Below are 27,936 nucleotides of genomic sequence, written 5' to 3'. Positions count from 1 at the left end.
TTCTTTTTTTCCTGAAAAATGGTTAAAACAATTTTCCAAGAAAATAAATTTAAAATTAAGCAATTTGTATTTTTTTTAGAAATTCGTAGGGAATAATTAGTATAAGATATAAAATATTGCGCAGTTAAAATTTTGTCCGCGTAATAAGCCGTAATCATTCGAATTTGCTACAACTATAATAAATTGCCAATTTAAACCACATTTTCGTGTAAATTTAATCATCTTATTTAATCATTCGATACAATGGTTCAATTTGAACAAAAATATGGTTTAATCTATTATCTCATCTTAATATTTTAGCGGACAAAAATTGAAATCTAACAAATTACGACTAACAAAAGCTTAACAAAAAAATCTGAATTCCTTTAATTATCAAAGGAAACAGACAAGAATTGAATTATATGGAATATTCACAAGTCTAATTAGGTCATCAAACTACTTTTGACGTTTTAATTTTGATGATGCCTTATTCATTAGTGATTATAATAATCTCGCTAGTGTTTTTGCTTTTCCTCGCTTGAATACAAATTTTTTATTTCCATTGTATGCATTTCTTACTATATTTTTTGACGAGATTTCGATATATAAGTTAAGAATGCTACCGAATACACCGTATTTTTTCATTAATAGTACCTAAATCAAGCCGTATTTTCAAATTTCTGTTGGCAACAGCTATTAATTATTTTTCGCATATATACGAAGTATAGATGTTGCAAATAATTATTTCTAAATTTATCTGAAACCACGAATTTATTCGGTGTATAGGATTTTTAAAATGTGTTTTTATAAAAGTAAATAATTTAAAATCACCTGTTACTAAGTTTTAAAAAAAAGAGTGATGAAATTAATGGTAAAGTGGTAGTCGTCCCCACCGATTTGTATATCGGATAATCGAATAACCGGCTTCTATGAATAAAATTAAATGGAACCAAATAATTTTTTATGGAACTAATGCTAAACTTCCCCGCTTAAACAAACATTTGTTTTTTGACCCCGCCTAATTTCATAAAGTAGAGGTACTGCAGTGAAAAATTTTCGTTTATTTTTGAGAAAAGTTTTACCAGCTACAACGGAATTTCCGTTTTTCAGTTAAGACAATGATACAATAGGCGGTTACTTCAATAGGGACTTCCTGTTCATTAGTTGGTCTAGACTCAAAAATTAATCAAACCTTGCTGCCAGCTTTACATTAAAGTAAACGAAAGGGGATTTTGACTTAATTCACTCACACATCATTTAGAATGTAAAAAAGGTACAGAGTGATTTGTTTTGTAGTTAAGACTTGTTTGGCGCTGTTACATTTGATAAGAAAGAGTTTATAAAACCTAACACAATAGTGTACAGTATGTCTTTCTCTTAAATAGAATTATCTTTGCTTAATACAGTGAATAACTCTGAGTTGGTTGCAAATTGAGCGCGAAAAAGATTGATTTGAATTGATCGGGGAAAAAATCAATATTGAAAGCAATAAATTTAAAAAAATTCCAATCTAAAATAGCTCATTAATTTGGTATTTCTCAAGTTAAGGATAAGAAAAGAAAAAGAAAGAAAGAAAGAAGTAAAAATTAATAAAATCTGAATGTATTTGAAAGGAATACGCAAGTCATGAAAGTTTAAGTTAAAACTGAAATGGAAAATCTGATTTTGATAAATTGATCAACTAAACGGGTATAAAAACAGTTTTGAGTTATAGATTTTTCGGAAGGGATCAAATAATATTTTGACCTACATTATATTTTTAACTAACATTGATTTATTTTTATGTAACTTTAAAAGTCATTTATATTTTATGATGCAGTTTTAATTATAATTGTTTATCTATCATAAAACTGAGTTAATTTAATCTAAACGCTATACTAAGCATTAAATACAATTAAAAAGTAAAATTTCGCAAATATTTTGAATTTAAGATTAAATATTACTGTCTCAGAGAAATAATTATCAAGATAACGAAGCATAATTTTATAAAAACACCAACAGTTTCTTGTTGAGTTATAATTAATCAGTTCAGTTTCCTTACCATCCAATGTTACAGTACATTTTATAACCGAGTGGAAAAATACAACTTCAATAAGCAGTTTTACAGTATGTTTAAATAGCAATTTATTTAATTACAATTTCATCGTATTCAATCAAACCAGTCAAGTGACCATAAAAGGTATTTAAAAAAATAAAAGTAGGTTTTGAAAATGCATGAGGAAATGAATTCGTCAACAAATCCATTTCCCCAAATTTAAATTATTTTCATTTTACTTTATTTATTTATTTTTACATATTTTTGACATTTTTTAATTACATTAATTTTTCGAAATAGTTGAATATAGTTAGAAGAAGGGGTGAATAAACGAATTTATTTCATTCACATTTAGATTTTTTAAAAATTTTTAAGAAATTTGTTGATTAATTTTTCATTTATTTCAATGTAGTAAGACCTTTTTTTTATTTGGCTAGTTTACTTCCTAGTAAAAGTCATCAAAATGAAAGAAATATTTAGGAAAAAAAAAATCGAATACTTTTGGATGTAAGAATTATTTTATGTTAAAATAAGTTGAAATAAAAATTATTTTGTGTTGAATAATGTTCGCAGAGATTATGATATGAACTGAATACTCCCCTCCCCCCTCCCAAATATCCTCATTCACAAATTTTTTCTGAGAACTGATTGCAACTTTAAAACCACACCTTGCTTCTTTTGTCCACTTTGTGCGTGAACACCTACCAGTTTCGTTATCAGTTCTTGTTCAAATTCGGAGATATCCTTGCAAGTCTTTAAACCAATTTGTTGTTTTACAGAGTTAAATATTTTTAAAGTATTATTATTATTATCATCAATTAAATGAAATGGGGTTTATTCACTAATTATATTAATAGGTTCTAAAGCACGAAATGATGTGAATGTTTCGTTCTCCTGTAGTTACTTTCTACTAAAAATGGGTGAATATATTAAAAAAAAAAAATAAATAAACGCGAAAAGGTACTTTGGTATTTTATAAATTTATTTCATTCAATAAGCCATTCAAGACTATTCATAAAGTCATAACATTAAGTTAGATCATTCATAATATGAAGTAAACCTTTCATAAAGTTTCACGTGAAAGATAATAAAATTTAATTTTATTAGATTTCACAAGATATTGCTCATAATATTTATTTGGTATATTTTTTTACAGTTTTTTTAAAAAGAAAAATTTTATAGAGAAGTATGAGACTCAAAAATAACCACCCTAAATGAACAAAGAGAATTTTATTTTATTTTTTTTGAAATGGTATGCTTCTTTAGATTCATAAGAAGGCAATTTAGGGCAAAAGAAAACTTTACATTGATAGCAGAAAACAGTTTCCTCTTAAAAATGAGAAAGTGGTTTCGGAAGTAGGTTTTGAAAATGCACGAGGAAATGAATTCGTCAACAAATCCATTTCTCCAAATTTTAGTTTTATTTCTTTATTTATTTATACATATTTTTGACATTTTTCAATTACATTTATTTTTTTAAGTAGTTGAATTTAGTTAGAGGAAGGGACGAAAAAAAGAAGTCATTTAATTCAAATTTAGATTTTTAAATTTTTTTTACGAAATTTATTTATTAAGTTTTTCAATGTAGCATGACCTTTTTTTATTTTTTTTTATTTGGCTAGTTTACTTCCTAGTAAAATTCATCAAAATAGAAAAATTATTTAGGGAAAAAAATCGAATGCTTTTGATTTAAGAATTATTTTATGTTAAAATAAGTTAAAATATAAATTATTTTACTTTGAATAATGTCCGTAGAGATTATGATATGAACTGAGCACTCCCCCCCCCAAATATCCTCATTCACAAATTTCTTCTGAGAACTGGTTGCAACTTTAAAAGCACACCTTAATTCTTTTGTTCTTTTTGTGGGCGAACATCGACTAGTTTCGTTATCAGTTCTTGTTGAAATTCAGAGATTGCCTCGCAAGTTATAAAATCAATTTGTTGTTTTACAGAGTTAAATATTTTATCATTAATAGATATTTTTAAAGTATTATTATTATACTCATCTATAAAATGAAATGGGGTGTATTCCTTAATTCTATTGCCAGGTTTTCATTAAAGGTTCTCTTTCGCATTAAAAATTTACGATAGGCCAGTCGTCAAGTTTAGTTAATTTATTTCCTCACCTGTACTAAGTATTCATATTCATTAAAACAAATCGGAATTAAATTGCGGGGAGGGGATCTATTTGCTGTTTTTAACACCCATTTCGTTTATTATCTCAATGATTAATTGTAAAACAATTAAAAGAAACTGTTTTTTTCTTTACCATCAGTTGAAATGATTATTACAGTCATTCTTTTGCATCAAATTGCCATCATATTGATTAAGGATTACACCAAGATTTTGAGATATCGTTAAATTACGAATATTACGTAAGTTTACAGGTAAGAAGGGGGTTTGCAATTTGCTTAGGTAAGACATTAAATTTTCTTTAACTTAAAGAATTTTTTATCAAATGCAAAATTAGTTTCATATATACAAATCAATTGCAGTTTTAAATAAAAATTATTATTTTTTGTATTCTTTTATGTGTGCAATTTGATTATTTCTGTTGATATGAGTAGAAAAAGTCCAGAACTTTTAAGAAATCTTATTACGCTTGATTTGAACGACCTTGAAATATAATGAATTATTAAAATTTATCAAAGGTTATAAATTGAGCAATTTTTATTCTTGCGTAAAAGTTATCCAAAAGACAATTTAAAGGTATAAAAATAGATTATTATTATTATATCATTTGTGACAAAACTCGATTAAATAATAGAAATTTAAAAATGGGTGAGCTTAAAACAATGATCATAACATTTCTCTCTTGGAACATCAGTGTTCTAATCGTGGCACCCCCTTTTTTTTTTTTTAAAGAGAATTTAGATGTAGAGGGGGAGGAAACAAGGTATTCCGCGATAAGTATTCTAGAGCTAGTTGGTGGTGCTTGTGTCGTCGCTGAGTCGGAATATTTTTCATAACAGCATTACTACATACGGCTACAGGTGGCTTGAGCTATGGCTTTATATTGTCATTCAAATCATCGTATTTTCTTACTATCTCTTTTTCGAAGATATATATTATATTATATAAGATATATATATATTTTATATAATATAACATTAGAGAATCTTAAATCTCATGATAAAGAGAAGATATAAGAGAGATATTTCTCGCATTTTATTAGGTTATTTGCGCAATAACGTTATTCGTATATGTGTAAATTTGTGTAGAATTCAAAGTACATTAGAAGTACGAAGAAATATTTTTCAGCTTTATTTTGTTAACTTTTGAGCACATATTTTTTCATCATTTGCTTCGATTATCCTCTCAGTATTTATAATGATCACATTTTTATATTTTCAGCAGTTATGTGCTTAATTTGTACTTTTAGTCTTAACTATTTTAAAGATATTTCCCAATTAGTAGTAAACACAATATTATATAGTTTTCGATTATAGGGATATCAGTAGTTAGAGCTAAATATTAACTTTGTGTAAATAACGTAGCATGAATATGGGTACATATTTTTAACATTATTCTGTAACATAGAAATATTAATTAAAATTCTGTTTTGATGAGTTTTTTTTAAACTTTTCCTTTTCTGAATAAGTTGTTACAGATTGTCTTTTGTAACATATTTGTGAGGTAAAAAAATGTGATTTAAAAATTTCTTAGAAGAAAAAAATACTTTTATTTTAATGAACTGAAAACTAAAATATTGCTGTTAAGGTTACAATTTTTTAAATTTTTACATGACAACCCAAAGGTATAAAAATAGATCATTATTAAATCATAATTAACAAAACATGATTAAATAATGCAAAAATTAAAATGTGTAATCTTTAAGACAGGAAAAGGGAAAGAGGGCGCTATTATCATTTCCGCCCTTAGAACATCAGAGTTCTAAGCGTGCAATCCCTTTTTAAAGAGAACTTAGGGGTGTGTGTGGAGGGGGGGGGAGAAATGTGATATTACTCCTCAAGTATTTTGTACTGGTGTTTGTTGTGTCCGTGCAGAATATTTTGAGCTGTGTCTTTGCTGAATATGGCTTGTCACGTAAGCTATTGAATTTTCATATATTTTTTCTTTCGCGTCTCTTTAAATATATATTTCCTGTTATTTTATTCAGTTGTTTAACGTTTTTTAATCGCACGTTTCTATAATGTTTCTTAATCACACATATGCAAATAAGCATGAAATCTAAACTATATTAGATGTAGGAAAAATATACTCCATAGCTCTATTTTTTAAATTTTAAAGTATTATCTTTGTTGGGTTTTCAATGTTTATAAGAAACACGTTTTCATTATATAGTTAGTCACTTGCTAACTTTATACTTTAAAAGTTTAACTAATTTAAGGATATCTCTTTATTAGTAGTAAACCCTATATTATATAGTTTTGGATTATAGACTTAACTGTAATTAGCATTAAATATTAAATTTCTTTAAGTAACGTTGCAGAAATTTGGTTTCATAATTTTAATTGTATCAGGCTGCAAAGAATTTTTAAATAAAAATTTAGTTTGGTTGATTTTTTTTCAAGTTGTAATATTTTATTGTTTGAATTTCGGGAAGTTTTAAACATTCTATAATAACATGTTTCGGAGAAGAAAAAAAAATTATATATGAAATTTTTCGTTTAATGTATAAATTTTTTTATTTAAAAAGATTAAAATTTTTTAATTAAATTTTATTTAACAAAAAATATTGCCTGGTAATCCTTATATCTAGTTACTTTTCTTTAACAATAAGCTATAAATTTTTGAATTCTCAATTGTATGTTAATAACTTTGTAATTTAAAAAGGGGCTATGATGTACTTTATTCAATTTCAGGAATAGTGATAATTTGTTTATAGCTAAATGTTGTAAAATTGTAATTAGATTATATTTTTATTATTTTTTAATAAATGGTGTATTTATAAAAATAAAACAATTATTGATTAGTTATAAATAATTAAAACATATTAATGATTTTTGCACTTATGGGGCAACTTAAGAATTGATTTTTATTTTATCAAATTATTATCGCCCTTTTTTTAAATATAATTATTATAATTATATGTTTTGATATTTTTAATTTTTTCAATAGCTTGTTACATATTGTAAGCACGATTTCTTTAATACACTTTTCTAAAATTTGTGATTTAAAAATTCCTCAAGAGTAAAAATATTTCTATTTAAGTAAACGTAAAATTTCTATGTCACCCAAAAATAAACCAAAGAGATATTTAACAATTCATTTTAGTATAAATAAATATTTTATTCCTTTTTAACTTTATAATTAAAATTATTATTAAAACTTGAATATTATAATTTTAAGTATTATATCAGAAATTAGTAACAATTTCATTGAAACAACTATTTTAAAGATATTTCCTAATTAGTAGTAAACACAATAATATATAGTTTTCGATTATAGAGATATCAGTAGTTAGTGTTAAATAATAATTTTGTGTAAATAACGTAGCATGAATATGAGTACATATTTTTAACATTATTCTGTGACCTAGAAATATTAATTAAAATTCTGTTTTGATGAGTTTTTTTTAAACTTTTCTTTTTCTGAATAAGTTGTTACAGATTGTCTTTTGTAACATATTTGTGAGGTAAAAAAATGTGATTTAAAAATTTCTTAGAAGAAAAAAATACTTTTATTTTAATGAACTGAAAATTAAAATATTGCTGTTAAGGTTACAAATTTTTAAATTTTTACATGACAACCCAAAGGTATTAAAATAGATCATTATTAAATCATAATTAACAAAACATGATTAAATAATGCAAAAATTAAAATGTGTAATCTTTAAGACGGGAAAAGGGAAAGAGGGCGCTATTATCATTTCCGCCCTTAGAACATCAGAGTTCTAAGCGTGCAATCCCTTTTTAAAGAGAACTTAGGGGTGTGTGTGGAGGGGGGGGGAGAAATGTGATATTACTCCTCAAGTATTTTGTACTGGTGTTTGTTGTGTCCGTGCAGAATATTTTGAGCTGTGTCTTTGCTGAATATGGCTTGTCACGTAAGTTATTGAATTTTCATATATTTTTTCTTTCGCGTCTCTTTAAATATATATTTCCTGTTATTTTATTCAGTTGTTTAACGTTTTTTAATCGCACGTTTCTATAATGTTTCTTAATCACACATATGCAAATAAGCATGAAATCTAAACTATATTAGATGTAGGAAAAATATATTCCATAGCTCTATTTTTTAAATTTTAAAGCATTTATTTTTTGTTATTTATCTTTGTTGGGCTTTCAATGTTTATAAGGAACACGTTTTCATTATATAGTTAGTCACTTGCTAACTTTATACTTTAAAAGTTTAACTAATTTAAGGATATCTCTTTATTAGTAGTAAACCCTATATTATATAGTTTTGGATTATAGACTTAACTGTAATTAGCATTAAATATTAAATTTCTTTAAGTAACGTTGCAGAAATTTGGTTTCATAATTTTAATTGTATCAGGCTGCAAAGAATTTTTAAATAAAAATTTAGTTTGGTTGATTTTTTTTTCAAGTTGTAATATTTTATTGTTTGAATTTCGGGAAGTTTTAAACATTCTATAATAACATGTTTCGGAGAAGAAAAAAAAATTATATATGAAATTTTTAGTTTAATGTATAAATTTTTTTATTTAAAAAGATTAAAATTTTTTAATTTAATTTTATTTAACAAAAAATATTGCCTGGTAATCCTTATATCTAGTTACTTTTCTTAATTAAAATAAATTAATAAATTTTTGAATTCTCAATTGTATATTAATAACTTTGTAATTTAAAAAGGGGCTATGATGTATTTTATTCAATTTCAGGAATAGTGATAATTTGTTTATAGTTAAATGTTGTAAAATTGTAATTATATTATATTTTTATTATTTTTTAATAAATGGTGTATTTATAAAAATAAAACAATTATTGATTAGTTATAAATAATTAAAACATATTAATGATTTTTGCACTTATGGGGCAACTTAAGAATTGATTTTTATTTTATCAAATTATTATCGTCCTTTTTTTTTTAAATATAATTATTATAATTATATGTTTTGATATTTTTAATTTTTTCAATAGCTTGTTATATATTGTAAGCACGATTTCTTTAATACACTTTTCTAAAATTTGTGATTTAAAAATTTCTCAAGAGTAAAAAATATTTCTATTTAAGTAAGCGTAAAATTTGTATGTGACCCAAAAATAAACCAAAGAGATATTTAACAATTCATTTTAGTAAAAATAAATATTTTATTCCTTTTTAACTTTATAATTAAAGTTATTATTAAAACTTGAATATTATAATTTTAAGTATTATATCAGAAATTAGTAACAATTTCATTGAAACAACTATTTTAAAGATATTTCCTAATTAGTAGTAAACACAATAATATATAGTTTTCGATTATAGAGATATCAGTAGTTAGTGCTAAATATTAATTTTGTGTAAATAACGTAGCATGAATATGAGTACATATTTTTAACATTATTCTGTAACCTAGAAATATTAATTAAAATTCTGTTTTGATGAGTTTTTTTTAAACTTTTCTTTTTCTGAATAAGTTGTTACAGATTGTCTTTTGTAACATATTTGTGAGGTAAAAAAATGTGATTTAAAAATTTCTTAGAAGAAAAAAATACTTTTATTTTAATGAACTGAAAATTAAAATATTGCTGTTAAGGTTACAAATTTTAAATTTTTACATGGCAATCCAAAGGTATTAAGATAGATCATTATTAAATCATAAGTAACAAAACATGATTAAATAATACTAAAATTAAAATGCGTAATCTTTAAAATGGGAAAAAGGAAAGAGGGCGCTATTATCATTTCCGCCCTTAGAACATCAGAGTTCTAAGCGTGCAATCCCTTTTTAAAGAGAACTTAGGGGTGTGTGTGTGGGGGGGGGGAAGAGATGTGATATTACTCTTCAAGTATTTTGTACTGGTGGTAGTTGTCTCCGTGCAGAATATTTTGAGCTGTGTCTTTGCTGAATATGGCTTGTCACGTAAGTTATAGAATTTTCATACAATTTTTTTCCCCGCGTCTCTTTAAATATATATTTCCTGTTATTTTACTCAGTTGCTTAACGTTTTTTAATCGCACGTTTCTATAATGTTTCTTAATCACACATATGTAAATAAGCATGAAATCTAAACTATATTAGATGCAAAAAAATATATTCCATAGCTCTATTTTGTAAATTGTAAAGCATATATTTTTTGTTATTTATATTTATTGGACTTTCAATGTTTATAAAGAACACATTTTTATTATATATTAAGTCATTTGCTTACTTTATACTTTAAAAGATTAACTAACTTAAGGATATCTCCTTATTAGTAGTAAACCTTATATTATATAGTTTTGGATTATAGACTTAACTGTAATTAGCATTAAATATTAAATTTCTTTAAGTAACGTTGTAAAATTTGGGTTCATAATGTTAATTGTATCCGGTTACAAAGTATTTTTAAATAAAAATTTAGATTGGTAGATTTTTTTTTTCAATATTTATTGTTTGAATTTCGGGAAGTTTTAAAATATTCCATAATAACATGTTTCGGAGAAGAAAATTTTTTTTCTTCTAATGTATAAATGTTTTTACTTAAAAAAATTCAAATTTTTTAATTTAATTTTATTTAGTAAAGCATATTGCTTGGTAATATTTATATCTTTAACGATAAACTATATTTTTTGAATTCTCAATTGTATGTTAATAACTTTATAATTTAAAAAGAGGCTATGATGTATTTTATTCAATTTCAGGAATAGTGATAATTTGTTTATAGCTAAATATTATAAAATTGTAATTAGATTATATTTTTATTATTTGTTAATAAATGGTGCTTTTATAAAATTAAAACAATTATTAATTGGTTATAAAGTAGCAACTTAGAATTGAATTTTGTTTTTATCAAATTATTATCGTTGTTTTTTAAATATAATTATTTTTTTAAAAATATTTTTAACTTTTTCAATAGCTTGTTATATATTGTAAGCACGATTTCTTTAATACACTTTTCTAAAATTTGTCATTTAAAAATTTCTCAAGAGTAAAAATATTTCTATTTAAATAAACGTAAAAATAGTATGTGACCCAAAAATAAATCACAGAGATATTTAACAATTTATTTTAGTAAAAATAAATATTTTATTCCTTTTAACTTTATAATTAAAGTTAGTATTAAAACTTGAATATTATAATTTTAAGTATTATATCAGAAATTAGTAATAATTTTACTGAAATAGCTACTAGTTAAATCTTTCATTCATAAAAAATTAGAGGGTTTACTTATACAAGCATAAAATCAGTTTCCGATTCAAAACAAAATAAAAAAATAATTAGTAAATGATTTATACATATATATACATTCTCATTCACGAAAATATATAAATATATGGATTTATACTATCCTTAAAGATTAAAAAAAAAATATTTCAGGAAAAAAGGTTTTTTTTAGTGGTAGGGGAGAGTGGGGTCAATTGTAACAGGGTACGATTGTAACAGAGCAAAACTTTCGAGTGTCGGGTTCTAGATTTGGTTCCTAGGTGGCGCACAAGGTGTATTAAATAAATCTACATGTACACCCCTTATGGCAACCTTTTTTATGTACTTTTGAAAGAGTTACATCACAAAAGATATTTTCACGCCACGCAAGTACTTTTTTTGGTATTAGAATATTATATTGTAGCAAAGTAATTTTGTTTAAACAAATAAAAATTAGTAACCGAATATGTAAGTGGACAGCTTAATTAACATTTCAATTAAAAAAAGTTCGTTTTGTTAATTAACTAGCATTGTTTTTAGCAAATGAAGCTGAAATGGCGTCTTGGGGACAATTGTAACAATAAGTAAAGGGACGATTGTAACAGCTGAAAATAAATAATCTTATGTTTACAAACCATTACTTAACTCTTTAAGAACCACCAATAGTTTCCTATATCATTTATATTATGTTGCATGTGCATTGTTTTATTTGTCACCTTTCACAGCATGAATTAAAATTTTTAACCCCTTAAAGTTAAAAGTTTAACCCTTTAGGTCTCTGCTCATTATTATTTTTACTCCTGAAATGTCACTACTATTTTTGATCAATAAAAAAATATCTCACAACTATGATAATATGTATAATTAACTATATTTTAGTTGAATTTATGAACTGTTACAATTGACCCCGTAAGTGGGGACAATTGTAACAAGTGCACGACTGTCCAAAATTGTTAATAACTAATATAATAATATTTAAAATCAGGTATTTATTTTTGTTCTAGTAGAGGATAGTCTACTTTACTCGTCTGTCAATTAATACTAATAATATATTGGATTTTTTGTTAGTTAAAAATAGTTAAGTAAAAAATGTTACAACTGACCCCACTCTCCCCTATAGAATTTGTGCATTAGAATATTTTTCGACAATTTTTTTGAAGAATTGGCCCGTTCATTTATTTATTTTTTCGATTCAAATCACTCCAGCTTTCGATTAAATCCTATGAGCAGCAAGTCTTGTATTTTAAAAGTTTATCGTCATCCTGATTACGCATATCCCTTAAGAGTGTGAGTCAGAACGCAAGCTGAGTTTTTTTGAAATCGTTGTTTTGCTAGAAAACTGCAGCAATTCAACGTGGAAGATTTAAATTTTAAAGTACATAGTCAGTGATAACAAATTTTTATGCAAAACTGTGAATTCTAATACTCTCTGTCAATCACCAGATATAACCCAGTAAGAGTAAAAGTCTTGCTGATTTCATGAAATAGTTGATTATTAGCTAAAGCAATCCGCCAAATGAAAACTTTTTTTAAGTCTAATGTACCAGTACTGTTCTTACCTAAAAATAAAAATACCAATCTTTACTGTAGAGCCATCATTAACAAGTTCAGTGTCGGGGCTCGCTCATGGGGTGTTCGTCAGACAGTAGTTGTTGTTTTTATAGGGTTTGCCACTTTTATAATTTAATTAATGAACAGGGTGATAAAAAAAGTAAATAAATTGTTGAGTTTTTTTTCTTAAATAAAATAGTTTTAAAAATTATATTTTATTTTTTGTTAAACAGTTTTAAAATATTCAGCTTTCTCTGCATTGTAATTCTCATTTTAATTGCTTGTGAAAGAATTTTGATCGATTGATTTTAAATGACAATAGACCTGATGTTTTTCAAGTAAATTGAAATATTTACTTACATCTGTGCTACTAAGAACAGTTCTTCCTCCAGCTTGGAGGAAATAAATGAATTATTTAAACGCAGCACTTTCTTCCATCTTCCTTACTTTTATATGTTTTTGACTAAAGGGAAGAGAGATTGCGAACTATTAATACAAAATTCTCTCTTAGAATAAAATTCCTACAAGAATCGGAAAATAGTTTCCCTCTTTATTTTTGCTTACGAGAAATGAGTGTTTATTGGCTAAACGGCAGGAAGGCGCGGTTTTGACGCAATGTCGGAATGGATTATTTTTGTAGAAGGCGGAGCAAAGAGTTCTCTTGTCCTGCCTACTAGTGGAAGCGAAATATAGATGGACCTTTCCTTTTTTTTTCCTTTCTATTAATGAACTTTAAATAAGCCGACAGTCTGTTTTCATTAAACAAAGCATTGCATTTTGAAATATTCAAGACAAGCAATTGCTTAAGCATGCGAAATAAAATTTGAGTTTTATTTATATGCATTAGTAGGTATTTTTTTTAATAAAAAAATATTGCAAAATATTGACTATTTTAAAAAACTTACATTTTCTTATGGAAAAAAAAAATAAGTGTCTCTTTAAAGAAAAAAATAAAATACTTAAGCAAAAAATATAAAATAATGTTACATGGACCCTGATGTTCCCTAAAACTTGAATATTTTAATAAGTGTTTCGCATAGGCAAAAAGATTGGGAGGAACTGTTATAGAGAATAAGGCAAAGGCTGTATAGGTCATTTATTTTATGCACAAGAAAAAAAAATGTAATTTATCTCTTTGATAGATTGATATTCCAACCATTGATCCCTATTATGATGCGACCGGAATTGCTGCGGAAATCGAGTTGCTATCAAGTGATGAACAGCAGGTGAGTAATAGATATTTGATACTCAATTATTATTATTAGTCATATTATTATTGACAAGAATGTAAATTTTTCCTTACGTTTTGGTGAAATATTTTAATGATTAATGTTAACGTAATCAGTTTTTGTGTCAATGTGCTTATGTCTAAATAGCACTATTCAATGAAAACGAAGTGCATTTCAAGTAATAAAAAATTTCCTTTTTAAAATCACCTCTTCTGTTATATATTTTAAGAATATCTATTATAGTATAAAATGATGAACAAGTTTAAGTTCAAGTTCTCACAGTTTAAGTTCAGATTATCTTCAAAAGAAAATACAAAAATTTTATTTATTTATTATTATTGATAAGCATTTCAAAGTTTCTTTACGTATAACATGTTTTGTAGCAACCGTCTTTTTAATAATGGACGAAATTCGGTTTATTAATAAATAATGCTTAAAAGATTTTAATGATAAATGCTAAAGTGATCAAATTTTGTGTTAATTTGATTATGTCTACGTAGTGGTATTATTTAAAAGAAATGCATTTCAAGTGATTAAAAAAACATTCATTTTTACTTTAAAATGCAAGGTGTTTTGTAAGCACCGCTTTTCATTTTAAGAATCTCTTTCACACATCATGAAATGATGCGCAAATATTTGTTCAAGCGGAAAAAAAGAGAAAAAAGAAGAAAAAACACAAAAATGTTTTGATATAGAACCTGGTTCTGCTGCTTTTAATTACGCTTTATTGAATAATGATTCGTTAGATTTGAAAAACATCTTTGTTTTTCTCGTCTTAAACATTAATTTAAGCCCATTATTGTGTAAATAATTTTAATTTCTTCTTAGACCGAGATTTTAGAATTATGTGCTTAAGTTGATGTTAATCAGGGTTTTCTGAGATATAAATTGCTATTAGCGTTAAATTATTATGGAAAAACTATTTTGATTTATGCTTACCAGGTCTCACTTTTTCTATATGTAAAAAGCATCTTTGGTTTGTAACACTCTTCCTTTCAATGAAAAATTTTGTCATAACTTTGATTTTTTCAGGAATGTAACTTATAAATAAATATATACTATATTATTCATTTTTTATTTTGTGAAAATTTTTAAAAATACCTTTTTATTTTTTAAAATTCTTTTTAGTCAAGTCCATCGTATTCTTCGGATGATTCGTCGAAAGAAAAAATCTCAGTGAGTATTGATTTTTTTAATTATCGAAATTAATGCAATTGTTTAAAATAATAATTTTGGTTCCAAATTTTTTTCTCAATATAAAAGCAGAATGTTGTTAAATTCTGTTGTTTCATTTGAATATTGTTTGAGTTTCACATGTATCTTGAGTAAATTTTTTAAAAGATATAAGCGTTTCAATTTCTGGTAATTTAATTTTTATTTTTCTTTATTAGTTCACTCCTGATACTGATGAATCGTCGGGAGGAGAGAAGATTGTAAGTATTGAGTAAAGAATCTAATTAAAATTTTAATTGAATATGATTTCAGACTTTTTAAAAAACTTTTTCGATATAATTATTTTCAAAAACTCAAATTTTATTATTTAATTTAAATATCGTAAAATTGGTAGCGTTTAAAAATTTTTCTTAGATTTCATATTTGGAATGGATGAGTACATTACTTTTCAGGTGATCCCTTCGTATTATTCAGAACCTACTGATAGATTTTTCCTTCTGAAATTACGGTAAAATAACCGACAGCAGTCTGTCCATCCGATTAACTATAAAGTTTATAGTTAGAGACATTTCTTTACCGTTACCGGTTTAAAACTGTTTACGACTGCTACTGTTAAAAATCTATGAATACAAAACTATACGGTTTTGTAACCATTTACAACCAGCATAGATTCTAAAATTAAACTTGAACGGAAATTGGAGCTCTTCTGCTGTTGAGCTATTTATGTGGGAATGGTTCAATATGTATAATGCATGATCACTGAAGAGTGGAGGACACTGGAAACTATTTATGTACTGTAGGAATGGGAGCAATATTGTACTATCAACGCTGGGATTCGAACCCCTTTTTAGTCGGTCATGTGATGGACCGTTTAGCCAAAGCCTCCTACTCTAGGAGGCTTTGGTTTAGCCCTCTCATCTATAGTATGTATCCAGTATTACGGAGCAAAATGGCTCCCATTTGAAGCGGGTGGAATTCTGGTTATTTAATCATATCTGGAAAAAACGACCGATAAAGCTTTTTCTCACGCTTAACAGCTTGAATATTATTTTTTACAGTAATTTAACCATTTTTGTTGAATAGGGAAACAACAATTGAATAAATCGCTAGTTAACCATTTTTACCAAGAAATTTCTAACATTGCACTAACTGATATTATGGTCTTTTAAAATCTAAACTTTTACCACATAAATTTAGTACGACTGATTTAAATGCGTATGATTCGTGACAGCCTTCTAAAAAAACTATGTTGATTTTTGTTTCTTAAAAAATATTTCTTTTTTAATGCGCCAAGTAATTAAAAATATAAGGCTTTTATTTTTTTTAAAGAAAGGCGCAATTTTCGTAAGAGAAGCTTGAAAAACAATAAAATGTTATGTCCATGTCACTGAAGAGTTAAAAACATTTCCTTAATTAGTTATTTCCCTTTACCGCATTTTCAACAACCATTTTTTTAAATATATTTTTTAAGCTAAGTTTATTTTCTTAATACGTATTTTGAATTGCCCATTTTCGTAAAGACGCATTTTGAGCTGAATCCATTTCTTTAAACACGTATTTTGAGCTATGTTTGAAAAAAAAAGTCTCCGGATGAGTATTAAATTGTAATATAACGTTTAAGGAAATTATGTACTTACATTTAATTTGCTGTTTAAATTATCAAAATGATAGAAATTAAGAAATTATTTATTCATTTATTTTTTAAAAAATTAGAATGAAGCACCTGATAACTCGTCTCCTGTACCTGAAGATGATTTGGAAGTAAGAATAATTTTGTTATTATCAGGTTTTTATTTCTCTCTTTAGTGACAAAATGTCCAATTCAATTATCTTTTTAGTGACTATTTAGTGACAAAATATTTTAAAAGTATAAATTTTGTCACATTTGCTCAACGATAATTTTAATTAAAATTACAAATAAATTTTGAATATCACATTTCAAATTATATGTATATAGTTAATCTTTCTTTTGGCGAGTTAAACTTCTAGCTCATAGTAAATCTAATAGAATAAAACCGCACCAGAATATACAACATATAATTAAGAGTTAAAGATTGTGTATTAGGTGCGCACAGTATGGTATCCGTGTTGGAGGATGATAAAAAAATTAATACCACAGTGCCTATATTAAACATTATACCACTAATACTTATAACGGCAATACCAAGGCTATATTTAATTCTTAAATAAAAGGCGTCATTAAAACTGGTATCTTAGGTTAAATATTAAAGGCGTCAGTAACACTCGGGCGAATTTTTGCGAACTTTAAAATGAACACCGATTCAAAAATAATTACATAAATATTGGTATCTTTACTAATAATATTCGATAACTGCAATTGATTAACTTGTGCCGTGGTAGCTCAGGGGATAGAGCGTTCACCTTCCAATGAGTTAAACCGAGCTCGAATCCCAGCGATGGCTTATTGATAGGAATTCTGCACGCGGCTCGCACCGATCACAGTGATGACGTAAGATACCGTTAATGGTAGACGGATCCTGAATGGTAGAGGGATCCGCTTTGCCGTCAGGATAAGCATGAGAGGTTTTCGTGGTTTCCTTTCCACGCAACGCAAATGCGATTTAGTACCATCAAAAATTTTTCGATGGCGATTTTCTCCCAATACTAGATTCACGAGTTTCTTTGTCTTCTGGATTGGGTTTGAAATTACAAGGCTATGGAGTTGAACATTAGTAGTCCTAAACCCGATAATTGCGTCGGTTGTTCAACGACGGATATAAAATAAAATAATACTGATTAATTTAATTAATAGGTTAAATTAATAGGTTAATTAGGGTCGTTAAAAAACTAAATTATTGGAGAATAGAAATTGATTCATCGAGGAAAAAGCATAAAAAATTACCTCATTATTATTGTCAATGATGCTTAATTAATTTCAGCAATAATTAATAGTCTCAATAATGTTAATTGAAGCTTTTAAATAGTACACCTACTATTGGTACTGTAGAAATCCAAAAACTGAAAATTTACAATTACAATTTTATGTATTGAAAGCAATATTTTTTGAGAAATGTAATTAATAGAGTTTTTTTTTTAAAATTAAGATATATTTGAATTGCTAAAATAATGAACATTGCATAATTAATCGTTTTTACTTTTTTCAAAACAGGTTCTGGCTATTTTCATTGATAAGCTTTTAGCAAAAGACGAGAAGGAAAAATCTGCGTCTATGGTAAGATCTTTTGTTTTTAATTAAATTACAATTAAATTATAATTAAATTCTAATTAAGAAGATGAATTCTACTTCCTTAGATTTTTTTCCATGAATTCTGAATGTCTTTTTAATTATATCATACATACTTGTAAATATTAATACAATAATGTAATATTAATACAATAATTAATACAATAAGTAAATATAAATACAATACTTTTAATATTTTTTCTTTGCAAAATCAATAATAACTAATTGCATTTTTTTATTAGCTGAAAATTGATGAGTAAATTATGAATAAATTATAATAAATTATAATTTTTTTATTAAATTGTAATTAAGAAGATGAATTTCATTTCCTTATACTTTTTTTTTCATAAATTCTTAAGTCTATTTTATTATAACGTACATACTTGTAAATATTAATACAATAATGTTTTTAATCGAGTGCCTTTAATTTTTTTTCTTTGCAAAATCAATAATAACTAATTGCATTTTTTTATTAGCAGAAAACTGATGAGTAAATTATGAATAAATTATGATTAATTTTAATTATTTTATTAAATTGTAATTAAGTAGATGATCCTTAGACTTTTTTTTCATTAATTCTTAAAGTCTATTTTATTATAACGTACATACTTGTAAATATTAATACAATAATGTTTTTAATCGAGTGCTTTTAATTTTTTTTTCTTCGCAAAATCAATAACAACTAATAGCATTTTTTTATTAGCAGAAAACTGATGAGTATAAGGAAATTTTGAAGATAAACGAAGTTTATGTAAGTATAGTATGATTGAAATTTAAAACAAAACATTGATTATTGATTTATTGTTAAGGGAAAATAGGTTACCTGCATCTTCTAAAAAAATGTTTTAAATTTCTGAATAAGAAGTTATATATTTATTGTTGTGAATCATTTAATTTTACAATAAACTTTCTGAAGTGCATGTGACGAAAAGATATTTCAAGACGCGAAAATAAATGACGCAAAATTTATGATATGTAAAAGTAAATGACTGCTCACGTGACCAACGTAAGTTCCGATTTTCATTCATTGTTGTAAAAAATAGTTACTTATAATGTATTTGGCACAACAATGCCAAAAAAATTTCGAATCAAAAGTTATATCTAAAAGCCACATCTTTTCTCAGAATTTTATTGCTGAAGTATGTTCTTCATTTACAATTTATTACGTTATATGTTACAAATATTTTTACAACAGTTAGTAAAGTTATTAATGCACGTGATACGACAAAAAAGGCACACAATATTTACCAGAGTTTATTTTTTATTTTACTTGTTATAAAAATGTTAAATAACGTAAATGTCAAGCAGGCATTGTCATAAGCCTATTATATGATGTCTGTTTTTTCTTTCTTTATTAATATTCTTGAATTCTTTTTCTTTTTTGAATTTTAACTTGTAAAACCATGGCTGGCCACTCCTACTGCGTGAAAGAGGGTATTAGGGCATCTTTTCTTGGTATTTTAATTTATTTGTAAATTTAATATTTTAATATTAACCATCAAATTTGCATGCAAGTGAATGCAAGCCTGTCTATAATTCTACGACTTAGAATATTGTAACAATAAAAATATGTTTGAATTATTATTATTTTTTAAAATGAACCCTTCTGTTTTAATCTCTCCATTTTATTAAACAATTAAATGTATGAAAGAAAAATAATCATGCGAAAAAATTAATCTTGGTAAAAATTTGGAGAAATATACACGTTAATTTTTAGTTGTTTATAAAAATCGTTTTCATCTTTTTTTTTTTTAAATTTTATATTTGTGTTTCCTATATATAAATTTTGTTCTTCAACTGCATATTTTTTATGGAAAGATTAAACTACGAATTGAATCCTGCCTGATAAAATGTTATTATATTTTCTGTTTAAATTGAAAAATTAGCTTCTTTTTCATTCTTTTAAATTTTTTTTTTCAGGAAATAGACTGTATAAAGGCTGATCTATTCAGAAGTTCTGAGAATTATGTAAGAATGGTTTTTAATTTCTTATTAAATACAAATATTCTTTGATGATTATTAATTACGTATTTTTAATAATTTTTCTTCTTTTTTTTTGCAGATGATTTCGAAAAAAGAAACAAATATTACGAATCTCGAAAAAGAATGTGTAAGTATTTCGTGTTTTCTATTAATAATTTCGTGTTTGACTATTAAAATTAATATTAAAAATAATTTTTTAGCTGTGAAAGTTCAGATGCATCTTTCATTTCATTCACTGTATTCACTGTATTGTATGTTAGTAATTGCTCATCTTTATCTTTTACAGAAGGCTTCGGAAGATAATATATTTGAAAAGGCTAGCCATGTCGAAGAGGAACTGAAGGTGAATATCTTGAAAGCATTTACCTAAAAAGAAATGCTGATATTAATTCGAATATTATTTTTTTACCTTCTTTAGACATTTAAACTATTATTTTTATATTTTCACTATTTTTCTTCCTTTATTTTTAAGAAAATTATTATTATACTCAATGTCGCTCTCATTAATAGCTCCCATTAATAGTAGGTCAAATGATGCACTTATTTCAACTTTTAGAGACCATAACACACATACTTGTAGACTAAAATTCTAAAAATTAAATTCTTATTCGATATTTGAATATTTTAAAATTCTGAGTTAATTTTTTTGAATACATAATCAAACAAATATTTTCATGCGTTTTTATAGAAACAATTTAATATACAATGATAAAATTTACAACTATTAATGAAATTCAAAAAAAAAAAAATTTTTTTTTGTTTTTTATTGAGTTTAGAAAAAACTTCATGTTTAACCAGAAAATTACTTTCATGTTATTTATCAACTTGCTTAGAAATATGTGTTATCATTGAGAATTCTTTTATTTTTCAAGGCTTTTGTTGCAGATAAAAACAACAAACTGATACGCAATATTAAAAACTTAAAAAAAAAAAAATAATGGTTTCATTCAGTTGATCAAATTATAAATTTTATTTTTTTAATAATTAATATTTAATGTCTGAGATGCCATCTTATAATAAAACAGCTTTAATTTCCCAAAAAGTTTTAATTAAAAATCAAGCAATTTCGGGTATTTTTTAAAACTCAAATAATTTTTCACTTGATTTTTTTAATTTTAATTTTAAAATTATGCTAGTAAGCTTTAGGTTTCAAATATTTATCGTTATTTTATTTTGTTTTCATGAACAAGAATTCATTTGATCTCATAAATATTTATTTTTTCCTCTTGAAAATTATTAATTATGATTTTAGAAACTAGTAGAAGAGGAAGAAGCTTTAATACTGAAATTGACGAAAGCAAAGAAAGTTACTGAATCTGTAAGTCGTAATTCCCTTTAATTCTTTTATTTTCTTACATTTAAAATTACATTTTCCAATAAATATATACATATTAAGAGAACAAAGAGTTTATCTTAGAAATCATCCTTTAAAAATCATACGAATTGTGTGTTTTTTTTTTAAATTCATGCTTTTAAACATTATTTGATAAAGAGGACAGTGTTTTATTTTTATTTTATTACTACATTTTTAAACTTTATTTAAAGAATTTTATTTTTGCAAGATTTTATATGTTTTGAATGAGTAATATACTCTACAAATGTATTGTATGTGTAAATATTAAAGAGTTTTACAGATGAATATTAAAATACATTGCAAAATAAAAGATAATAAGAAAAGAAAAAGCTTTTCATTTTTCCGAAACTTGCTTTACTCATCAAATAAAACAATTAAAACAAAAACTGTATTTTACAATTGGAATATTTTTGGTTCGTTAAGAAATAAAATTTTATTTTTAATTGTCCCACAAGATGTAAGATCAAATTAAGATGATTTTATCAAGATGTTTAAATGTTTCTTTCAGGATCATAAGCCACGAAGAAAAAGGAAAAGAAAAAATGATAAGGAAAATGTAAGTTATTATTTTTCTTTTCTGTGTAAAATAAATAATGAAAATAATTTTACAGCATTATTTTTGTTTAGTTACTCTAATTTTAATTAAAAATAATTTATAATTTTTTAGCACTATTATAACTGTAGTGCAATTTTCAAACAGTGAATTTAAAAAAAAATTTGAGACTGTTTTTTTTTTTACTAAATCGGTCTCTGATGGGCCCGTTTTCTGTAAAATAAGCCTATTGATGTAAAATAGACCTTTTCTAGCAAATCGTATAAGGTTTACATAGGCAAACAATTTTACATTTATTAATTTTTATCTCGCATATTTTTACCAGGTAAAGCAAAGAAACTCGCAACTTCAATACATTATTTTTATTACTAAATTATTTTTACTTTTAGAGAGGATTATTATGTAAGTAATATTTACTTAAACATTCTTTATTTAAAAACTGAACTGAAAACCAATTCCAGAAAATTTTCTTAGGAAAAAGAAAATATTAATTAGACGGTAAAATCTTCTAAGCGTGTAAAACTAAATATCAATTTTTCTACGACATCTTCATATTTTCTTTTTTTTAAAATTTATTTATGTATGAAATATATGGAAAAAAATTAGAATAATTTCTCGTTCATCGACACTTTATTTGATTATTAGGATTTGAGTTTTAAAAATTCACCTTCTTCAATTTTTTTTTTCAAAGCATGTGTTAATATTTGATTCCGTTATTTAATTAATATTTAGCATTAATTCAACTGTCACATTTGAGATCACCTTGTAGAATTTCGGAGATTGCTTTTAAATTCGATCATGAAATTTGATCATTAGAAAAACTATTGAGGGTAAAATCTTTTCTTTTTTATGGATTAATGTGCAATGAGCAAAATAAATAAATTATTTAATTAATAAAAATTAATAAATAAATAAATAAATAAGCAAGTGGACTGCTCTAAAAAACTTTCGATTCAATGATCGGATCTTCACGTTCTAGGACTCAATCTTAATGGTTTAAGGGAATAACTTTATATATGCTAATTAGTTAGTTAAGAGGATATTTTAAGTTACGAAATCAGATACAGAAACACATTTGTTCAAAGTGGTTCGAAAGTAGGTTGATTTTAAATATATATTCTAATTAATTTACTATGTATTATTAATTTTAATATTATTTATAATCATAACTATATTCAGTTAATTAATGTGATAAATTAGTTAATATAATTAATTTATAATTATTAATTTAAATATGTCGATAATTAAATATTTTAAATTACAAATCAGCAAAAGATGATTTCAGATACAGAAATATACCCTCTCTGAATTAACATGCTTTTTTGACGACAGATTAAGGAAAGGGATAGCAGCTATCTGGGAAATGCGGTTTCAATAGTCTGGACAGGAGAGAGCTCCAAAGCTTGAACCCCTTAATGTTAATTTTACTTTTTTTTGGATATTTCAGAATGTCTCGAGAACATTTTAAGTGGATTGAAGAATGTTTGTACACAATTATAAAATATATTTTTCTAAAGCAAAATATAACTTTTAATAAATATTGATTATTTTTTATTATTTTATTTAAAAACAGTCGAAATTTTTTTTAAATTGTAAGGTATGCAATTTTTTATATCATTTTAAAAAACACAATTTTAAATAGCAAAAGTAAATTTTTTCTTTTTAACGAAGTCAGTTGAATAGCTCCTGATAAATCAAATTTTGAAAAAGTCATATTTTTAAAATTAAAAAGGCATGTGAATTCAGAAGAAAGTGTCTTTTTGTGTCTGATTTTATAACTTAAATCATCCTATTAATTAGTTTAATCAAGGTCACTCCCTCGAACCATTAAGATTGAGTCCCAGAACGCGAAAATCCGATATTTAAAATAAAAAGTTATTTAGGGAGGTTCATTTTTTATTTTGTGTACTGAACACATAATGCAGTAGTAAAACTATCTGCCTCAAGTTTTTCGTTGTACATTTTATATGATCAGCTTTATTAAAATGCCTAAAAATAATAGTCGGAAATTTTTTTTTAGGAGTGCTCAGATGGTTTTTACGTTTCCATCTCTGAGCGGACGAAGAACAATAAAAGAAGCTGTCGAAAATGAGTAAGTTTTTTTTTTTTTTTGACTATTACTTGAATTATTTTTAAGTTTTTCACACATTCGCAATCAAAACATTTCATGTTTAGCTTTAAATGGTTGTTGGAATCGATTGATTAAATATAAATTTACCTGATTAAAAAATTCATGCACTCCAAAAATGTATAAAAAGGAAGAAGAAAAATAGTCGACATGAGGAAAAAAGAATAGTCGGTGCTCATTTTCAATATGTTCACTTCAATATGTCGGTGCTCATTTTCAATATGTTCACTTCAATATGTCGGTGCTAATTGAAACATGTTGACTGTTTTGTTTTATTTTTTTTTCTTACATATTTTTGAAACTAAAAAAGTTTTTAACCAGGCAATACCTCACCACTTTAGTTTTTAAGAATTATTTATTTGATTATTATAGTTTTATAAGAAGATAACCAATGACACATTTTACGTAAGAGTGTTCTCGTTCATTTTAAAAAAAAGTATTTTTGAATAAAATATATTTAAAGATATTCTGTAATACAGAGAAGGTGAAAAGGAAAGTAAAAAAAAAAAAAAAAAAAAAAAAAAAAAAAAACCGCAGTTTAAGTGCCTTACACTTGAAGCAAATCTATAATTTTAAACTGTATATACCATCTTGCTGTAAAGAATTATCTCTGCTTTATAACGGACAAATAATAAAAAATATTTAAAAGTTCTTATACATTTTTAAAAATCATCAATTTTTGGCGAAATTTTTTTTCACCTAGATGAAGATTATCAAAATAAATGCCTTATTCTTATTTTTTGGAAATTTTTATGAACACAGAAAATGCAGCTTTGGAGTAAATTTCAAAATATTTAAAAATGAGACCACAAACGCTTTTCATTTTCTCAAAACTGTGGCTTTTCTTCATATTGCGCCATTTTCATAACGAACATAGAGGGCGCTTGCTAAAAATAGGCTAAACTTGATCAAACGGTCATGAGTAACAAAAAAAGCATTCATTTCATGCAACTTCGAAAAACAGCTTTTCGAGCGTTTTTGATTAATGTACTGTATTTATCTGAAAAAGTTGAAACTGTGTATCAAAATTGTGTCCTTAAAATTCTTTTTCATAAGCTTTAGTAAATAAAAATGTTTATTTAAATATTTTCTAAGCTGATTTCTGTCACAATTAATAAAGCTAGTGGTGAAATAAACCTAACTGAGATAACACCAAAACAGTATTTAAAGGTGCATGCAATTTTTTTAAATTATTAATTTTGTTAATTTATTTATTTTCAGATTTTGAGAAAAATCCTGTTTGAGAGATTGGATATAAAAAATGGAAAATAGAATATCAACATGAAAAGAAAAAAAAAAGAAATAAAAATGGAGAAAAAGAAGAAAAAACCCCCAAATTAATGCATTCAGTTATTTTTTTCACATCATAAGAACTTGAATGAATATATCGTCTTGAATGAAATGTATTGTGTATATCTTTAAATACATGTTTTATTGATGTAAATGTTGAAATTATTCATTATCATACTATTAAATATTCATCGATTCACAGTTATAGTGACGATAATTATGTAATGACAAATGACGATAATTATGTAAATTTGAAAGATTTTTGTAAATAAGTCTAATAAACATTTTTGCTTTTGTATCATATAGATTATTAAGTGAATCATTCCAATTCGAATTGAAAATCCTGATAATTTTCATTAGGACTATAAGAAATAGGAAAATGACGCAATTCGAATTTTCATTCAGGATGCTCTTTGTAATAGTCGCTATCGATTTAAGCAGACAAACATTTCCCTAGAATATTATATAATTTGAGATCTTTTAATACATATCCAAATTTCAAGTTCATTTTTGTTGAAAAAAAGAAGAATAAATTTATAAATTTATTAAAAATTGTATGAAAATGTGATCACAATTAATAATTCAATTAAGGCTGTCGAAAATTTGAACAGTATTATGGTTCAATAATTAGATTCAGTTCAAAGTTGGACCAATTTTTCTTAGAGTAAAGGACCTTAATACATTTCACAATATTTTTGTTCCTAATGCGTCTTTTTATCATTAAAATTATTGTTATGCTTTGAATATATGAAATTTAGGGGGAGTCGCAATTTTCTAGGGCAAGAAAATTCTAACAAGTTTTAATTCACAAAAGTGTTTCCTTTTTTCAATTGTGTTAGTGAAAATACAGACTTTGTCGGCGGTTTTCTCTAAAAGGAGTTTTTTTTCGAATATATTTCAGTGCATTTCCATTAATTAAAAAATAAATAGATAAAGCTTTTCTTTCAAATATGTAATTTTAAAATTAATTTTTGCTTTTTGTAAAATATAAGTTGCGAAATTAAATTTGTGATAAGCATTTCTGAAAAAGTACTTTTTTGTTCCTTAAATGAAAGAACAAAACAAAAAAAAAAAATGCTATAAAATTATAAAAAGCTCTAAAATGTTCCAAACGTATTTCTAAAATAATAAAATGAAGAGTTAATCTTGCGTGTGAGTTTCTTTTAGAACTATATCGAATTTCTGAATTAATAAGATAACTCTGTTCATCCTTGACATTCGGATTGCGATCCTAAGATTCGTTAGAAATTTTTCATTAGTTTGCTCGGTTTAGCTAAACGAAAAATTTAATTTTTTCATAGGCTTAGAACTCACCATTGATGAAAATAAGATAGCAGACGATTTTCTATTTTCTAATATTTTGAATACTTTATTAGTGATATTTATTAACTTCTCTCATTTAAAAGAAGTTTTCTGCACTTTAAAAATACAAATTTAGTTCCGTAATCGACCAATTCTATAGTGATAATGCTGAGCAATGAGTTTGAGGGTCGGCTGTTCAACGACGGTTATAAAATATAAAATAAAATACTAAGTTCTATAAAGCAAAATTAATAGAGAAATAGAACTAATTCGCTGAGGAGAAATGCAAAATATCGCCATTGACACCAGTGAGGCTTAATTAATTTTGGCAATTGGCACAACTAGCATGATGGTAATTGGTGCATTTTTAATAGGTTCCAAATATAGAAATGTAGATACAATGAATTATGTTAGTACACTTGATAACTATTTAAACTGCATAAGTATTGTGAAGCTATAATAGATATAGTGTGAAAGGAGGTTCTAACGTTCCTTTTAAAGGGATAAGTACCAGAGCAAATCAATAAAACTGTTGATTTTTTAATCAAGATTTTAATTTCAATTTAAAGATTTTAACTTCGATTGTTCAAACGTGTTATTTATGTTTTTTAATATTTTAACTGCCGTCGGTGTCCAATTTCTCCATATTTGTTTTTTAATAAGTTTTATTCAATGTTTATATTTTTATTTTAAAGATAAAAGTTAAAGTTTGAGAATGAAAAGAATTGTGAAAAAAGAAAATATATCAAAGTATTAAAATTTAGTAATTTTTTTTTAATTATAGCTTATTAAAATCAATGTCTTGAAATCAAATTTTTATTTGAATAATGAGAATAAGAAAAAACATATTTATGATTAAAATTACTAGCAACTGCTAACTATAGTTTCTCCA

The 27,936-nt window shown here is 25.2% G+C and overlaps 1 protein-coding gene across 5 annotated transcripts; it reads left to right on the top strand.

Annotated features, from left to right (window-relative positions):
• Positions 1-7,876: 7,876 nt before the first annotated feature.
• On the top strand, positions 7,877-25,975 carry LOC147814573 (uncharacterized). Of its 5 annotated transcripts, none has more exons than XM_087155604.1 (14): positions 7,877-8,027; positions 13,970-14,053; positions 15,185-15,232; positions 15,448-15,489; positions 16,943-16,990; positions 18,360-18,422; positions 19,138-19,185; positions 20,355-20,402; positions 20,497-20,544; positions 20,704-20,760; positions 21,670-21,735; positions 22,280-22,327; positions 24,345-24,416; positions 25,674-25,975. In XM_087155604.1, the coding sequence occupies exons 1-13, from the start codon at positions 8,016-8,018 to the stop codon at positions 24,414-24,416; spliced, it is 684 nt and encodes a 227-aa protein (XP_087011730.1). In that variant the 5' UTR covers positions 7,877-8,015; the 3' UTR covers positions 25,674-25,975. The 5 variants fall into 5 exon arrangements, with proteins under 5 accessions (XP_087011730.1, XP_087011731.1, XP_087011729.1 ...); XM_087155605.1 differs by lacking the exon at positions 7,877-8,027 and adding an exon at positions 9,912-10,013 and having other exon boundaries at positions 19,141-19,185; XM_087155603.1 differs by lacking the exon at positions 7,877-8,027 and adding an exon at positions 9,912-10,013.
• Positions 25,976-27,936: the final 1,961 nt, after the last annotated feature.

This window comes from Parasteatoda tepidariorum, chromosome 2, assembly GCF_982258835.1.
Source record: "Parasteatoda tepidariorum strain Cologne lab strain chromosome 2, Ptep-v5.0, whole genome shotgun sequence".
NCBI classification, from domain to species: Eukaryota; Metazoa; Arthropoda; class Arachnida; order Araneae; family Theridiidae; genus Parasteatoda; species Parasteatoda tepidariorum.
This window is presented reverse-complemented; position numbering and strand designations above follow the sequence as displayed.

Excerpts from the sequence above, each read along its gene's own strand:
- LOC147814573 (XM_087155604.1), top strand. Across the intron at positions 14,054-15,184 it reads TATCAAGTGATGAACAGCAG|TCAAGTCCATCGTATTCTTC; the intron begins GTGAGTAATAGA and ends AATTCTTTTTAG. Across the intron at positions 20,403-20,496 it reads TCAGAAGTTCTGAGAATTAT|ATGATTTCGAAAAAAGAAAC; the intron begins GTAAGAATGGTT and ends TTTTTTTTGCAG.